This window comes from Corvus moneduloides, chromosome 1 (assembly GCF_009650955.1).
Source record: "Corvus moneduloides isolate bCorMon1 chromosome 1, bCorMon1.pri, whole genome shotgun sequence".
Classification (NCBI taxonomy): Eukaryota; Metazoa; Chordata; class Aves; order Passeriformes; family Corvidae; genus Corvus; species Corvus moneduloides.
In genome coordinates, this window is record NC_045476.1 from 122,951,098 (window position 1) to 122,970,134 (window position 19,037).

The following is a 19,037-nucleotide window of genomic DNA, read 5'->3' on the forward strand; positions in this document are numbered from 1 at the left end:
AATATAATGGAAACAAATAAAACACAATCATGCCTCACAAAAACAATCAAAATACCATATAATTTCAAAATCCCTTTAGTCACACATACAACTGCAAGAAATGACAGAGAAATGGCCCAAAAAAAGAGAAGAAGACCAAACTGTACTGGATTGTCTCAATAAAAATTTAGAAAAATAGTCTGATAGAAAGCGCAGTTAATGGTGTAGTAACTTGGACACCTAAAAGTATACGATGAATATTCAGTAAAGTTAAAAATAATGAAAAAAGGAAGTTATTAAAACCTGAGTAAATCAACTGGTGCTCCTTTATATCCTCCTGAGATTTCATTCTAGAACTTGATTTTGATGTTGCTTGTATTGCTGTATAAAGCCAATGTAACTTCATTAACCTTGGCTATCTCTGATTAAGGTTTGCATAAATGAAATTAAAAGCTGGCCAAAGTCCATTATAACACAGGTATAATGTAACAAGGCTATTACCCTTGGAGGTTTCCACGTGATGGCAGTACATGAAATTCATTGAAGGTAATTTACAGTTGTGTGATGGGGAGAATGCTTGTTTCTGACTGGAGTCTGGGGTTCTAGGCTTCCACAAGACAGTCATATGTACTCTGCACAACTTTTACCCTTGTGGCTTAGCAATTTTTCGTACCAGATGGGTATGTAAAGGATGAAAAATATGGGAACAGAAAAAAAGGGAATTTAAATCTGATGGATTTCCCTTTCTGCTCTGAATTGTTCCTGTGTGTTCAAACAAACTACTCCTGGGCTGCGGTTTTCTGCGTCTGTTACTATTCAGGCATAATTTTTAGGGCATAATTTTTCTGTTGAGAGTCATTCCTTCTCCAGTAGAGGGGTATCAATCTACCATAAGTTGCAGCTTTCATCACAGCTCTGATCTGTTTCCTGCATCTTCCTCTGGTGTCATCACAGTCCCCCAGTATTTCTCAGTATTTCAAAAATACTGATTTTGGCAGAATGCTGAGTTGCTCAAGACACTGGAGCTTTAATTATATTGTAAATTATGTTCTCTGGGGCCCTGTATTCTGCATCATCATTCTTTGAAACATGGTGAATTATCTCTTATGACTGTACACACTGATAAAGAAATTCTTTTTAAAATTATTCTTTTAATGTTTGGTCATGCCAAATATTCCCTTCTGTGTCAAAGAGAACTAAGCAGAAGACTGTAAGCCTATTATCCTCTCTAAAAGTCAGCTGCCATCTCTCAATTTTTATTACTTCCATACAAAATAATTCCATACCTTCGGGTACAAGTTCTGCTGTTCTAGTAATAATGAAGTGAGTAAAAACACTGACTGGTTCAGTAGATCTGCTTTCAAAATAATGCTTGCTTTAGTGATAGTGGCAGGATTTAGCATTTATTTAACAAGACTTCTTCCATGATTTGCTTTGTAAGTTTGTTTCATTATGAGCTCTTCGGTCTCTTTAGGGCAGTGTTGGTTTTATGAAGCTCAACACATTGTCAATTTTGTCTTAAATAACACTATATTAAACTACTAGAAGTGCTGGAATTTTTCCTAAGAAATCTTCAAAATCTTCAGTTTAACCTTCTATTTTGTTGGTGGTGTCTGTCTTTATAAGGAAGGTAGTTTTTCCATGTTTGCTAGTAGAGAACATGAAGTATGCATGATATTTTAGGAGCATTGGAAACTGAAATCCATCCCTGGCGTGAAATTTGCTGCATGAGCTCATTTTTCTAACTTTTAAAGCTGGTGCCATGTCCATTTACATGATTTAGAGTTTCTTCATCTGCATAAACAATCCTTCAAACACTCCTATGGTCTAGAGCAAATACCAGAAAGTAATATAGGCAGTGAAAAGCAGGGGTCCTAGTCATACTTGCAGAGATACTTAATAACCATAAAATTTAATAAATAGTGCTCCTATGATGAGACTGATAAAGTGTTAAATCCAGCCTTTTTCCTTCCACTTTACTTTGTTAAGAATTGTGTTCATCAGGTGCACCTTTATGCTATACTGCATCTTAGGAATGTGTTACACTTAGAGCTTTATCTGTTGTTTTTCATTTTGGTTTCCTCCTATTTAAATAAAATTATCAGTCATTTTAAATAACCTATACATGAATAAACAAACTCCTTTCTTTAGAATCAACCCTACAAACTCTAAGAATTTTTTGTGTTTCACTGTGAGTCTTTCGTTCCTGTACTCTGGATCCATAGTCATTCTTTCATCAGTCAAAACTGAGATCTCCAAAGTAAGATGAGAAACAGTGAGAAGAAAACTAAATGTTGTAAAAATAGGTTGAAACAAATCCATTTTCATGCTTTTGCTCATGATGTTCAAATAAAAGAGGCTGAAATGAGCTCAGTTAGGTTCCTTCCAGAGTGGGTGGATTACAAAAGTGAATATAAGTACTAATGTAGCTATCCACTCCCTTTAACCATGGGACTGACAATAACTAAATGCTGGACATCACCTGTGTCCTGCTATTTTACAGCTGCCCCTGTTTTCCACAATGACCATTTAGGTCCAGAACTTCGAGAACCCCAGGCTTTAGTCAGATATGCTTAAGGCAGCATAAAACAGTCATATTCATGACTGTTACTCCACTTGAAACTGTCACTGCCTGTGAAATGCATATGATAACAAGATGCACCTCATTCTTTACTGAGATAAAAGGGAGAAATATGTAAAATGGTCTTCACCAGCTGCAGGCTGTGCATTAAACAAAATTTAGCTTGTTCCAAGAAACAACAGAAAAGGATTTTAAAGAGCTCACAAAAAATCTTGGAGAAAAACAGAGCTCATCTCATCTTCAAGAAATGGGAGTGGGGAACGTGGTGCTACTTGTTCAGTAATTAGGCAGTATGTACTGCAGCATTGAGTGTGTGTATATACTTGTATATACATACTTGCTGTTGGCATAATTTAATTAACCCCACAATAAAAGAGAAGTTCTTCCAGAGCTTGAGTGGACTGGAAAAAGAAAGTGTTTAACAGTCACTGTGCAATGAGCAGTATTCATTTACCCAGTCTATTTTTGTGACCAAAGCAAGTATGAACAAGGAAAAAACAATGCTGATCTTTGTGTGGCCTTTAATCCTATTCCTTACATGGAATATATCTATATATCTATATCCACCATTTTTCATGACACTGTTATGTTTCTGTGTGAGCATCTGTGACATACTCTAATTCTTGAGTTAGTGTGCAACTGTGCCAAGTTTTTTGGGCACAATTAACAAATTGGTTGAATTCAGATATTTGGAAAAAGCAAGCAGCACAGGTGGACCCTGGGTACTGTACTGGACCCTGGGTATAAGAGTTACTATATTTTTGGCAACAGTTATTAGCTGCATGTTCACAATTTAAAAATATCATCTACTTCAAAAGATTTCTCTATTATATGCCGATGCTGTACAAGTTAAACTAATGCAGTCAACGATTTTTCTTTCTTTTGGGAATCCAGCTGCTGTACATGACTTCTCTGAAATTCTGTTAATGAAGTGGCCTTACATGAAATTAATAACTGTCTGTCAAGCATATTCTCTGGTGGGTGTGTTAGACACTGGGATTTTGGTGCAGCTGCCTCTGAAGTGTTGATTTATCCAAATGATTTTCATGCTAGCCTGAGTTTATCTCAAAGAGATTGCAGGATACTTTCTGCACAACAGGAAAGAAGTGATATTATTTTGCTTATTCTAGTATATAAAAGAGAAAAGGAGTCATTACATATAATTTTTCCATCCTTTTATGGAAGTCTCTTTTCACTGAACATTTTTTTGTTCAGACAAGGAACTTCACTTTCACTTAGTTAAATATCTTAAGTACATGAAAATAGGCCATACCGACTCCACTCAAAATATCACAGGTGTGCTAGGGACCAAAAAGTGTATTTGCACAGCTCATTTAGAAATGGAATTAAAATTTAGTCCTTGCATCCTCTTTAGGAAGAACTTCTTGCTGACAAACCTGGATTTCAGTTTATGCTTAGAGACAAATTGTAAAATATGAGCTTTGCTAACTTCAGTTTCAGGAAGTAAGGCCAAGTTATTTAATGCATGATTTAATGAAAATGTTCCCATTGCCTTTGGTAAGAAGATGATTTAGTTCTATGCTTGTTCAAAAAATAAATAGTAGCAATGAGCAAAGGATATAGGTGTATTGATTAGCAGGTCAGTCTAGTTTAACTGCTTGCAAACATTTAGAATATGGCTAAAGCAAAGATGCTGTGTGTGAAAACATGGCCCTTTTGAAAGTGGTGGACAGTTTTTTCAATAATTTGTACTGGTGCTCGTACTATGAAATATGATGTGTTGATATTATTGCCTGTGACAATGAAGAAAAAGGCTACAAACACAATAGAATTACCACCATCACTGTAGTCACAATGGTATTTTTAAGGTTATTAAGTGCTGGCAGTCTGTCACATAAACAAGGTCTAAATGAGGCCCATCCACTTTAGCACTTATTGCAGAACTGAACACAAACTGGTTGATGCATCAGATGGAGTTTCACAATCAACCAGCAAGTTAACCATAGACGATGATTCAGGTGTTTTGTAAAATCTTTTTCTTGGAAGAGGTTGGCACCAGTAGAAGATTTCTCTAACAGGCCATTCTTGAGAAGATCACCATACCTGATGTTTGTGGTACCTAGATCCTTTTACCTCAGTCTGTGTTTCCTTGTCCCTGTTTGTTACCTCTGCAGTTTAGGTTTTATTTATGTTCTATAGGTGGCTAGTGTAAGCCACATCACAATGGCATTTGAATTTCTCTCCATGTCCAAACTCTATTACATCATTATAGTTGATAATTTTTGGTCTCTCAATTTAATTTTAGAAAAGTACAACTAACCCAAAATTAACACAAAATTTTAGAAAAAAATATAGAATTTCAGAGTTACGCCTTTTTTTGAGGATCTCAAAATGCATGAAGGGAATTTTGCAATATCCCTGTAAGAGACATGTAAATGTTGTCCTTGTGGTATAGTTGAGACAGTGAAACAAAAAGGGCTTGTGAATTTTATAATGTTTTTCAGGAAGCCTAAAGCAGATCCAGGAATAAAATCTAGCTGCCTGATTTTCAGAGTGATGTTTTAGTCCTGGAACTTATCCTCTCCTCTTTGGACATTTATTGCAGGTCTTTCAGAATGGCTGTTTCCATATAAAGAGGAATGTTACTTTTGCAGCTGTGGTGCTGGAACATCATAGAACAGCTAGACTAAGGTTTTTGTAAGCATGTCATTTATGAGGGCGACAAAGTCAACTTTGTTCTACAACTTTTTACAAAATGTTCTGGCTGTGAAAGTAGATTTCTAAATGCCAAATTGTGTTCAAGTCATGCTGAAGTTCAAGGCAATTTATTCAACACAGGGAAGGAAGAAACAACCTCAAGACACTGTTTATGTTGTCAAAAGAATATCGTTAGCTCTACTGCATTATGAGAATATTTTCCTCTGCATTTCACTGCAAAGAGCAAAATTTGACACACATTTGACAGGATTCCAATTGATGAAATCTAATGTTAGCAAGTCAATACCACTGAGAGACCAATGTTATATCTGATCTGACATCAAGATGAATTCTTCCAAGCACCAAAAATGCAATCGGTACTGAAAATAAATTTGAAATTTATTATCTTTTAGAACATCATATACAGTTGATTTCCCCTCTGCCATTGCCTAGTTTCCACCCAAGAATAAACATGACTCTTTCCCCCAAGATCACTAACAAACAATTATTCAGAAAGAGAATATTATGCAAAAATATTAAGCATATTACTAAGCATGTTATCAGATGGCCAGTGTTCTGTGTATTGAGTTATTTTTGAGATTTTTCAGACTCTGAAATACGCCATTTACCTGTAAGTCCCGCAAACTGTAAGTCCACCATTACTGTTCCAAACACCTTTTAATTTGTGAGTCAAGTAGACAAGGATGCTTTATACTGTTTCCCTCCTTAGTTGAAAGCAAGAAAAGATACCTGACTCGAAACTGGGCAAATTCCCCTTTAGCACATGGTCATAACTTTCTTAATTTGGTTATACTACAACTGCTTTTAGAGTGCGAATGTTAGGGAAGGATAGGAAGTGTAGAAAGACACAAGAACATACAGGCTTAGAGATGCTAAACAGGACTTCAATTGATCTAACTGAACTAGTTGCAACTAGGTGCATCTCCTGGAGAAACCCAATGGTCTGGGTAGAGCTTTCTGTTCTCTATCAATTTTTCTTGAAACTTCATTTGATTAGATTTGATGGATTGCTCTGTTGCTTATCCAGTAACAAGAAGTCCCTGCATGCTGATATGGTGATGAATGGGTTTCATCATTTCCCTCTTCTTTTTCAAATTACTTCATATTTTGTTCTTTATTTTTTTTCCTTTCCCCCCTTTTTTGATCAGCTCTCCCACATGTGCTTATTTTTGTGATATTTTCTCCAGTTGCACCAGTGGTCTGCCAAACATCATCTACTATGTGGCCAGCAGGTCAAGGAAGCGAATTCGGCCTCTCTATTGTGCTCTTGTGAGACCCCACATGCTACATCCATCTCTAGGGCCTGCAACATAAGAAGGGAAATGGATCTGCTGGAGCACAGCAGGAGGAGAAGGACCAGGAGCAGGTTTTTGCAAGGGGAATTCACCTGGAATCATATCTCCCATCTTAGGCCTCCTTCTGAAACAAAAAATCCACTTTAGCATAACATGATAAATCAATATAATTTTCAAAGTTATAGCTTCACTTTTGAGCCAACTCATATGATATCTATATATACTATAGATATGCAGGATTTGCTTTGTCAATGTTTCAGTTTGCTTCTCAGCCAAATGTCTGATTGGATGCTTCAGAAATTGAAAGGGGGTCTTTGACAGAGTTTCCTGGTCCTGAACAAGAATCATGGTAATGATTATTGTATACAGTAATCTGTGATGGCTGTGGTGCTTCTCTTTCAATAGGGGTTAAGCCAGAGTTTAATCATGGACATGAGCTCACGAGGTATCAGTGTTTTGTTTAATAAATTGCCCTTTAATACTTCTGCACCACAAATAGCAGCCAGTGCCTGCATCTCAGGAGAGCACCAACTTTGCTGTTCACCAATACCATACTTGACTCAGTTTGCAATAAAGGTTGAGTGTTCTAATATATTTTTATATTTATTTGCATGGCAACTTTAGCAGTCCCTTGCCCACTGCAGAGGTCTCTGTTTTGCAGCAGAGTGACAAATTTTTTAGGGTAACTTAGCCAATGTCCTGGCTGCATTTGTGGCTAGTTTCAGAGTGCTTTTTGTCTGTTGCAGTAATTCTGCTGTGAGTATTAGCAACATATCTTTGATGTACATGGTTTTATTGCATTAATGCTGTAATTGTATCTTCAGTTGGCACATCTTACTTTAACATGCTGTTTTAATATAGCAAAACCTACTACAGTGGTCATAAGTGTGACTCTGTTCAGACTTTTTACTACTAGCATACGTGTCATGCTCTCACCCTATGAGACTGAGTTGTGCCAGGCTTGCCTCAGGGATATTTGTTTCCTTTTTGTTTTGATGTGAAGTCATACAGAATTGCTATGATAGTAAAGGAAACTACTATTTTTTGTTCTTTTTTACTTGGTGATTTTTTTCCCAATTGCCATGACCTTTCAAACACAACACTGATAAAAAAGTTTAAAAAAAAACATTGAAAGTGGTTAACCCTGCTTTTGTGCTTAGATTCCTGCCATCAACATTGCCCAAAATACTTCTGCAACCCAAAACTTAGTGGGTCTTATTTCAAGGCTGCAGTATTCAATGAGGTATAGTCATGTTTTATTGTTCAAATGTGCTGCAGAGTGGCATCAGCACTTACAAAAACAGTTAATGCTGACACCAGTGCGCATAAAAACAGTCAAAGAGAAAAGTAGCAGACTGATAAGTGGTAGGAATAGTTAATAGGGCTTATTTCTGCTTCTTAAAGTATTTTTCTAGAAATAGAGATTTACATTTTAACACTAGAAAGTGGATTCTGTGAAGAGGTCTAGAAACAGACCGGATTGTCTGAGCCCTTTGCTCACTTTAAATAATGCAGTACTGAACTCAATAAAATTACACTTGCAGACTACTCCATATGCTTTTGCTCTGTGTCTCTGGGATTCATTGTATATTAAGGCTTAGTTTTCCAACAAAACCCATTACTCTCAGGATAGTTAGCTGCACATTTAGCTTGCATGCCCAGTATAAGAAGGATGACTAAAAGACAACAGTGTAATTTGTTATTAAAACCTGGATTTTTTTTTTATTATTATTATTATTGGAGATTAATCTCAGAGGCCTTGGGCAGCTATATAAAATCTGCATTGGCCATGACAGCACTGGAAAGGATCCCAGCTGGTACCTGGAGGAAGTCAGACTTGAAAGAGTAGTCCCTCTTTCTGATGAAGAGATTTGTCTCCCCATAGAGAGCTGGCTTTCCAAAGACAGGGATGAAGGTGATACATGGAGAGAAGTGGCAATAAGAAACCCTGCCGAGGAGCTTTTGCCACGTACGTGCTCAGTATTTTAGATCATGTGCTCACTAGCCATATCCTGTGAGTATATGACAGTTTTTCCTGTTTCTTCCAGGGCAGCCTGCCTAAAAGCCAGTGTAACCATGAAGCAATCCCTTCCAGATAATTTCTAGCTCTGCAGGAGAGGAAAGTGATCATTTAACCCCATTCCTTTCCTTCCCAAAATTAGAATGATAGTTGTGGTCAGGGTATCTTACCTTATAAAATTTTTGATTTCTCAGAGTGCCCATACATCACTGATAAAAACTGCTCTTTAGAGAAAGACATCAGGTAGGAAATCAAGGTATGTAATGTCATGTGACACCCAGTTCCTTTTAGCAAGTTCCAGATCATCCTTTCTTGTCCTGCATAAAACATACTTTACCAGAAATCCGTGATCTGAATCATCACACGCGTGTTTTTCAAATCAGGCTTGAGTCAAAGCCATTCACATAGAAATTGATAGCTGCAGAGTGACGCTTTGGAACTTCAAGGTTTATGACAGCTTTGATGCACTTTGTTCTCTTCAAGTGAAGAGGGAAACAGGCCATCATATAAGGTTATTATTTTAAAAGTCCTGGGCCTTTATAGAGGAATAGGGATTCAGTATAATCATTATGCGTGATTTTTTTTTTTTTTTTAATAGATTCTCTTTACATTAATAGAATAACAACGATGCAGCTGATGGCCAATAATGTCTGACAGTGTTAGGTCTTACATAGATAGGTGCTACCATTTAGTGAACTGGATTCAAACTGATGCAGTGAATTTTGCAAGGTGTCTGGGATTCAACATAGAAAAAGATCATCATGCATTTAGTGACAATCAAATAATTTCAGAAGAAAATATTAAAGAAGTGAAAACCCTTAAGTCAAAAGAAGATAATTGCCTGAAAAAAATATTGTCTGTGATGTGTGAATGTTTTATTACAGAGGACAGAAGATGCGTAGAAACATGTATGACCCAGGTCACATTTCTGCTTTGCTCTTTTTTATTTCTTAATTTTTTTTTTTGCAGAATCGTTACTGACTTCAATAAGAGATTTCAAAAAATGGGACTGATCAGGATGAACCAAGTCCTATGATCACTGACATGTACCACAGTACCGTATGCCACTCACAGTGACATATATGTCGTTTACTGGTGCAATAGAAAAATAGTGCAGAAGCCAAATAAGTTGTATGAACAATCCATTCAGCATCAATAATTCAAATCTGCATTATGCAGTCTGAAAAACCCATTTATAGAAAAGTACTAATATTCTGGTCAATGCACTTTATTTATGTATTTGTATATGAAAAATCGAGTCAGTTCTAGCAAAGGCTCGGAATATATTTAAAATGGCACATTTATTTAGTCTTTAATCATTGTATTACTGCATATTTCCTTGTGTTTGCAGGAACATTATCTTTATTAAAATATATGTTTCAAGTATGTAAGAAAAGATAAATTTCCAAAAGAACTTGGAACTTTCCCAAAAATTTAAGTTTTACTAATTAGTTACTGATTTTAGGAACATTTAAATTGAACATCAATACAAACTCAGCAAGGAGTCCAAAGCATTTCCCATTTATTTTCTCAAGAACAAGCAAATGAAAGACTATCCATTTTCATTTCCCATTTAAAAGCTAATTGCTTACAAGTACTGAACAAACCACATCAAGCGACTTTTTCCAGCAGAAGAAACTACATGGTGCTAATTACTTAAAGAAGTTTTGATATGATTTAGTAGTTTGTACCCTGTACTTTCAATTTAATCTGTTATCTTCTGGTGATACTAGATTCACTTAAGTATAAATGCATGTGCTGGAAACTTTAAACAAAGCGACAAATGTAAACTAAGTGCAGAAGGCATTGGTCTTTTAATTGCTGTTCTTAAACACTTACCTCATTGCTCAGCTTCCCTCTTAGAAGAAAGGGTAATTTTTCCTTATTCTTTTTCTCCCTTTCCCCAACCAAAGTTTTTAATGCAACCAATATGGATCCAAAGCCTTGGAACCGATTTTTGATTCCTTGGCTTTCTTTTTTTTCTGCCATCTTGTCTTAAGATATGAATTTTTTTCCTGAATCTATTAGCTTTTCCTTACCTTTCTCTCTGAACTTGCTTCTTTTCCATTCAAATTTCTCACCTTGGTAACCCCTCTTGGTTTTTCTGACTGTCCCTCAGCCACTCCAAAAAACTGACAATAATCTGGTCTCCTACTCCAAGTGTTGATTTCAGTTCTTTCTCAATCCCTCCATCACACCAGTTTCAACTTCCTTTCCTAACTCGGGCTTCTTGTCCCTCCCATGCATATCTGCCTTTGTCTTTCCTTTTCTTATTTTTGCCACATTGCCAAGGCTTCTGGGTCAGTGGCTCCTTTTTCTCTTCCTATTACATCTTCTCTTTTACTTTTCCGGCCCTGGAGATTTAGAAAACTTCACCTGATCTGTCTTTGAAGTTGTCCCTGAAATCATCATGCTGTTGAACTGGGTGATCCCTGGAGGTTTGCTCTAACATGTTTTGGTTCTTTTTTTTCTGCAATTCTTCTATGCAGCCTTGTGCTTTTTTTCTTCTTCTTTTTTTTTTTCTTTTTTCTGGCAGTTCCAGACACTTTCAGTTTACCAAACTTTACAAGTATTGGATTTTTTACTTGTTGCTCTTTTGATTTGGTTTCATCCCCTAGTTACACTGTGATGCACAAAGTAGAAGTTGTTCAACTATTTTCTAAGTAATATGTATTGGAAATTAGTAATCATGCCATGAGCTGGGTATATCTTAATCTTTTCACTCAATGAAAATAAGATAAAAGACTTTGAGTGCTTTTGACTTAGCTTTATAACACAGGAGTATTAGGGGAATCAGACGAGATGTGGCAGCTCAGTGTAGCTCAGCCAGGCTGCCACAGCTGCATGGCCCCAGGTCCAGCCAGCAGCAAGGCGCAGCACATTCCCAGTCAGCACCCACAGAGAGCACAGGTATGTACCACACACCAAGGCCAGCTGCACAGATCACCCAGACACACAGAGCAGCTGCCCAAACACAGCACCAGCAGCCTCATCCTGCTCCGCTCTATGCCTGAGCAGGATGGATGTCCAATAATGGGGCTATATATGAGTATAGATGTGTACAAGGTAGATCCAGAAGCTGGGCTCACGCACCCTGTCTGTTCTGCAGTTGCCCCTGGATCCCAGTCTCCCCAGTTGCTGGCAACTGGACATATGAGTCCCTGAGGCCACAGCCCTGCTCCAGCTGCTGGTGCAGGCCATTTCCCTCATGCCCACCCTAGCAGACCTCACCCCTAAAAATACCCATACCTCAGAGTGTCTCTGGCAGCTGAGCGAGACTCCCATGGTCCCTCCAACACTTGGCTGCTCGTGTGGTCTTGCACTCAGAGACATGGACTTCTGACCCCTGGTCCCACTCCATTTGCTGACAGTTTTATTCCCTCCAGTCTCTCCAGTTGCTGCCATGCAGGACTCCCAGTCCAGTTGCTGATACTTAGACTCCTTAACCACACATGCACACACAGAGAAAACAGATGTGATCTATTTTCTAGCTCCTCCCTAGGTAACCTAGATCCATCTAATTCCCTGACTTCAGTTCCTCTCCTAAATGTCTTGTAAGTCCTCTGCAATCACAAAATGCTGCCCTATATTGCGTCTGACACCCTTGGCATCAAACCTCATCAGTTTGATAGATGCTCCAAACTGTCTCATTGTGGTGGGTTTCACGCCCAGACTGAGACTCCTAGGACAGCCCTGCAGGAGCTGGAAGAGGGTTCCCTTTGTCTAAGTCTCTGTAGGTTCCCACCTGCCCTTGTGCACCTGTGATTGTGGAGATGGGTGGACAGTTCCTGCGATGGGCCTGGGAGAAGCCAGAGCAGGGTGTTACCTGGACTGCCCCCTGCCTGTATTTTGTACATGTGTAGACCTTTATCACACATCCTACTGTGGGTTGTCTTCAGATATGGACGAACTTTTGTTCTAGAGGGGTACCTGAGGCAAGAGGTACTGAATTTTCTTACTGCTGTGTTTATGTGAACATAAATGTCAGATGAGGATATAAATGGGTAAATGTGTCCTGTTCTTGTTCACATAAACAAGGAATAACTGTACTGACATGAGATAAAAGACAAATACTGAGACTGAGGCAGGAAAAATTCCAGCTCCAAATATTTAGAATTCTTTTCCACTTGGAGAAGTGTGCAGGCACAGAAAGGTTAGAAGGTGGCCACTGACTGAAATAGTGCAAAAGATGACCAAAGCAAATAGTTATAACACAAGTATTATCACTACAAAATTTTTATTCCTGTTTTATCACTCGGGAGGCACCAACTACATAGGTAAATAGTCAAGCTTCTCTTCTTTATTGTAAAATTCATTAGCAAGTGTGTTTTTTGAAAACTGATAATTTTCTTGTATGTCATGAAGAATACATATTTTAGACTATTGCTCCAAATAGTACTAGTGGAGATTAGATAGAATTTAGTAGAGATTACAGTGAGAACTGTAATTCTAACTGAAATGTCCTAACCTGATATTGTTTTTATATTTGTATCTTCTAAATTAATATATGCACCACTTCTGAGGAAGATAGTCCCTCTTAACCAGTGTCAGCCATTAAGAATTTTTTCTCTTTTACCCTTAGCACTGCACTAACCTGAATCTTTACCTTTCTGTCATGGCAAAATGCCAAACACCCTTTGTGAAACCCAGGTAGTAAATACGAAGTGATAAAACCTGAGGTACAACATTCCTGTTTGACTGATCGAGCCAAAATGACCATTTAATTCAAGTGGGCATGTTATATGGAAAAAAGGCAGAACCTGGAGCAGTACTGTGCAATACCATTCTGTGATCTTCGTACACCAGCATAAAGGGAGAACTGAATAGTAACAGTTGGACAATTTTAATGTTGTGTATCATTTAACATCTCCAGGTTTTGTGCTCTTTGGCCAGTTTGTCTGTTTACACTGGCAGCCTGGTGGGAGTGGATTTGCTTAGTGAAGCGCTTAGTGCTAAAAACTCAGTTAAGTGTCCGGTGTCCTCTTCATGGGAGTTTAGAGGGAAGTTACTCCAGGCTTGTTCTCGTCTGTTCCCACAGACTGACTGCCAGTTTGTGTCAAGATTGTCATCATTGTGTTCATGGAATGTTTTATCTGGTGTAGTTTCATCCAAGAAGAACCTAGTTCTTTGCTCTAAAACCACTCCATGCTGCACATCAGAAAGAAGGAAGGAGAGCCAATGCGGGGATTCTGTGGTAGGCAAACCAGTGTCATTAAGCACAGACAGCTGAGGATCTTCAATTCATTTGCTCTTAACTAAAATTCTCAAATAATGGCTGTACTTTTCTTTTAGTAGAATTACTTTGAAAAGAGCTGGCAATGGGACAGAAGATTGTCCTAAGTCAGCAGAAAGGGACCCGTGTTTCTGCCGTGAAAGCTTTTGTTTTCATATTCTCAACAATAAATTCATCTTTAATTCTATCAGGTTTGTTTTCTTCCAAAACATATCAAAATATTAACTTAATCTTTAATGCAAAGCAACTGGAGGTGCTTGTTTACTGGTTATATTTTCCAAAGGCAAGTGTCATAAGTCACTGAGTTCTGTACATCTTCAAAAGGAATTAATAATTATATGCTGTGCCTGCAAACTGGGACCAAACTGTCTCTTGTCATTGGTGAAGGCTCATGCATATATCAACTTTCTGTATTGGAAGCCCTGATTCAAGTGCCCAGAATGGGAAATCCAGAAAAAAGGGTTCTCTAACTCACATTCTATTGCCCTTAATATGCCCTTAGGTTACCTCTTCTTCATAACCAGGAGAACTTCCTTTCTCTCTCTCTTTAGTCCAAGGTAGTTAATTTCTTATGTTATCAACGGATGCCAGAACCTGGAGTTGGGATTTAAAAAACACCTGAAGCCTCATGATAGTATCTCAGGAGATAGCATTTTTATAGACTGGGCAACTAGAAATTTGGTACTGGTACACTTGACTGCTCATGTGACCCCCACAGTATTTTTTATATATTTGGTTCTGTCACTTCTTGGCACAGTTATTATAATGCTTTAAAATCTGCCTTTTAGAAACTCCTCACCTCTGTCTGAAAACACTTTACCTCCTCTTTTTCAAATGTTTCCTCCATGCATCCATGTTGCACATTTTTCTGTTTGGTTTGTAGAGCATATCTAAGGTTACCCTGTGAGCAATTTGAAGATTTCAATCACTTATTTTCTGAAAGGTCATTTTCTTTTTTACTGAGTTCTAGCTGAGATTTTTTTCCCTGCTATTCTGCATTAATTAATCCTCTTATATCCTTTATCAAAGTTACTGTGTTTTCCAAGACATTTCTTCTATTACTTTGATGTGCTCCACATTGGAAAGATGCCTAGATGTGAGTCTCACAGGTCCCTCACAATGCTGAAACTGTTTCCTGACTTCTGTTGAGTGGTTGGCTTTATGAAGTAATTTTCAACTTTTTTTGCCCCCCCCCTTTTTTTTTCCCTTGAGTTTATGTCTCTCTGAGTTTTTTGTCACGCCATTTTTCAGCTGGTGTAGTTTCACTGAATCAGCATACAGTAAAATGAAATTACTTTTACAGAATAAGGGATCGGGCTATACAGCTCTGATTTTCAGAGTTTTGGTATAGCTTTTTCTTCCTGCAGTGAAGGAAGTCTCCATTGCAGATGGGCCTGCAGCAGGGGCCTTAGAATAGGTCAGTTACTCAAAAGAAATGAAACCACAGTCACAGAGGCTGAACACGTTTTCTAGGATCATTTCACTTTCTACACAACAAAGCATGTTTTGTCAACAATATACAGAAAAATACAAATGGAAAAAACTCACGTATGGTGAGTCTTTTTGTCTCAGCAGTACATTCAATGGGTAGGTTTGTCCTCCAGATTTGGTCATATTGTCCCATCAAACAATTGGGGTACCTTGCCTTATCTGTTACAGAGTGGCACCATCGCTCCTGTTCTTAGTTTTAAGCAATCTACAGCTCAGGAGCCATTAGCACTAGCACCTTTTGTAGCTGTTATGCAATCTAGAGGAACTATATGATAAAATTTGAAAAATGTGCATCCTATCAGGCTGGCCTGTGCCTAGGTTTCCATTTGCACAGAAAAAGCTTAATGTCCACAATCTATTTAGTGAATACTTATTTGTACGTGCAGGCATTTCACCATAGTGGCCACGTTCACCATGCTGTAATTAAGCATGTGTGTTTTGGACAATATTTTACTTGCTTAATTTTTTGTGTGATTCCTATGAAATACATATACTCAAGTTAAGGGGTATAAACATTCCTTTTATTATCCTAAGATAATAGCCTGTATTGTAGTAGCTTATATTTGTAGAAAAATTTAGAGCACAAGCTGGTCTATTTTGTTAAAAAGGTTCCTGTATAAATAATGCAGATTGTGTAGCTTAAATAAATGTCAGGCCTAACATTTTACAGATGGTGAGAGATGTATAGACACAAGAAACTATGGAAAATATTTTCCAGGCTTTTACATTTCAGGATGGGCATGCTGTCTACTTCAGACTGATTTATTTAGGCTGGTAGCAAAAGAAAGCTGTATTTAATAATTAGATCATTATCATCTCTCTGGTTACCACAGAGATGTACAGTGCTACAAAATGAACTGTAATTTATTTATCTGTTAATATCTTTGTGTTGTGTTATAATTACCTCTTGTTCTCTTCTTGTGTATCCTTCCTCCATAATGAAAGGACTTGTTGGTATTGTGTTTTTTTAAACATTTATTGTTAAACAGTTTCTTAAAAAAAAAAAAGCCTTGAATATTCTTTAAAATTGTGCTTATAGTTACTTAAATTATTTTTATTTTTGATCATGGAAATTACTTGCAGTTTTAAGTAATACAGATACCAGTCTTTGTATGTAAATAGCCATAACATAAACAGTCTATACCTTTTCCTTTCCTCCTATAGGTGTTTTGCATTTTCAAAACTAAGAATGCAAGTAAGAATGTAAAAGTGTGGAGGAGATTTCATGTCAATATGTCGCTTCTTCTACTACCTGCAGCATCTTGCTTCATGGGTAGTATAGTCTGGTTACTAAAATTTATGGTCACAGATTATTACAATTTTCAGGGTTTTTTTCAAAATGTAACCTCTCCACACTCCTAAAAATTTTGCCCATTCATGATCAGTGTGGCTTTTTGCTTTGTTGCACATTTGCTGTCATAGTTTGCTGCCAGCCCTTTTCCTCTGCCCTTTGGCCAGCTATGATTATATTAACAGCTATGATATAAAATGTAATTTGGATATATAGCTCAATTATGCTAATTATCAAGTCAATTTATCTTTGCTACTTGCTATTCATATCTACAATTTGTTTTAGCATGATTTTTTAATGTTCAAAACCTTGAAACCAATTTTTATAAGGCTCTGCCAAACTTTTGAAGGGGTGTGTGTGTTAGTGAGGTCAACTATACATCACAGGCAGTGTTGATACATTAATGCATGGATGTGAGAGCTGCAGTGAATGCTTGGGATTACAGAAAATAATAAAATTAGGCAAGGAACACCACTCCTATTTAGAGTCCCAGTTGTAACAGTGATAAAGAATTGGAGACACTGTGTTTTAGGATAATTTTACACAGATTAAAAGAAATACCCTAATTTGGTTAAGCATAGAGTCTATCCATCAACATTTCTCCTATCTTTTAATACATATGGGGCTATTTTTTTCTCTCAAGTATTTGCAGCACAATTTTGCTACCTCTCCACTGGGAATCAGAAATAGCTGCTCATCAGTGATGCTGGATGACACAATGTTTGAGTTTTATAAGCTGACTTAGGACCCAGTGAATAAAAAAATTATGGAGGTATCAGATTCTAGTAGCTACTTGGCAGTTTAAGGGCAACAGTACTTTAACTAGTTTTTGTAGAGCATTGTCCAGTTTCAAGCATTTTGTTATCATATTCTGTTTTTATCTTCGTTCCTTCTTAAAAGGAACTAATTGTGTTTGTTAGGACTTCTATTACCTTTCTTCACTCCCAAGAACTGTCAAAATTACACATAAATGAAACAGTAATCTTCTCTGTGCTCTACTACATAGCAGCAGAAGTGGGCAGCTGTGATTAGAATAGAAACATTGCATGGAAAAAGTGCCATTAAAATGTAAACAGGAATTATTATTTTTTAATAATAACAGAGAGAAAAACTGAAATGAAATATAATAGTATATGATCACTGCAAATAATTGTTAAAAATAAATTTGCACATCTGGATAGTTATAAAAACAATATTAGTGTGGTATAGAACATGCTAATACAGTAATTCTAAATTATATTCCAGAATTCTTTGAAGACATATGTATTTTTTGTATGTAAGACTTTGCTCTAGACTATAAGGAGATGCATTAAAAAGTTGTAAATATATTTTAATGAGAGTTGTTTTTGAAAGTGCTCTCATTCACTAGTGACAGATGTTGAAACCTTCAAAAGCAAGATGACTGTTCATTTTTTATATGTGTGGGAGCTGTTCATCTGCTTGCCCACCTTTGTATGTGAAGTGAAAATCTAAAACCCCTAGGATTTGTGATTGTTATTCCTCTTTTAAGATGAAATGAAGGTCCACAATCCAGATAATTGTTTTGCACAAATCTGGAGGTTGAAAGTGCTTTGGTACCAGTGAAAAGTAGCTTTTATTTCAGATGATGACTAGACATAGATAGGTGGTCTCCAGATAAATTGCAAAGAAGCTCTGTGAATTAGGTCCTGAAATCATGAACAGGCAATGGGCAGTAAGAGAAGAAAACTGAGCGCTTGCTTGATGAGCTGCTTTGCCCAGCATAATGTGGTTTTTCTAAATCCTGATGTTTTCGTATTTTTGTGAAGACAATTAAAATATTTGAACCTAGAAGTGACAAATTCATGGATAGCTGTTGCTACTTGGAAACTTGAAAATCAGTACAGTGTTCTGGCAAATTTTGATGAGGAAACTTTTGAATCTTGTGCAAACTGCAAGGATAATCTCAAGTTTTTTCTTCTTTTAGTGTTGGTGTATTAGGTCCATGTATACACAGGAGCTAAACTGGATGCTGAAACAGATTCCAATGTTTATATCAACCAAATTGGGACAAGAGGAGATGCTGGCAAAAGGAAGCTTCATAGATCTAAGAATAATAATGTTAAATTTCAACATGGACAGGTGAAGTAAAAACTGCTTCTGATCAATAAGAGTAAATTATGGCTAGAAAACTGTTTCAACAAATATAAATATCTTTTTATTTACAAAGTTTATTCAAGCATTTACCATTTCTCTTATTCAATATTGCTTACATAATTGCATCATAGGGATAATTTCTATCTGCTTGATCAACCATTTGCTAAGAGCTTTAGATATTAGAATTTGGGTATTCTTGGTTATTTGTATTGCACATACAGATAAAATGGTGACAATAGGATTTACGTTGTCCTGAACAGATCACTGTGAACTTTAGAATCAAGTTCTAAATCTGCATTCCTAAGTCTGTTTTCCAGTCCTGGTGAGGCAGATAGGGATAGAAAATATGATAT

General features: G+C 37.0%; 1 protein-coding gene across 1 annotated transcript in view; it reads left to right on the forward strand.

Moving 5' to 3' along the window:
• The window catches only part of RP1 (RP1 axonemal microtubule associated), a 158,519-nt gene that overhangs the window by 62,798 nt on the left and 76,684 nt on the right, over positions 1-19,037 (forward strand). Inside the window, 2 exon segments of the mRNA XM_032108179.1 lie at positions 8,278-8,503; positions 18,515-18,669. Coding sequence (XP_031964070.1) covers positions 8,278-8,503; positions 18,515-18,669 — 381 coding nt within the window.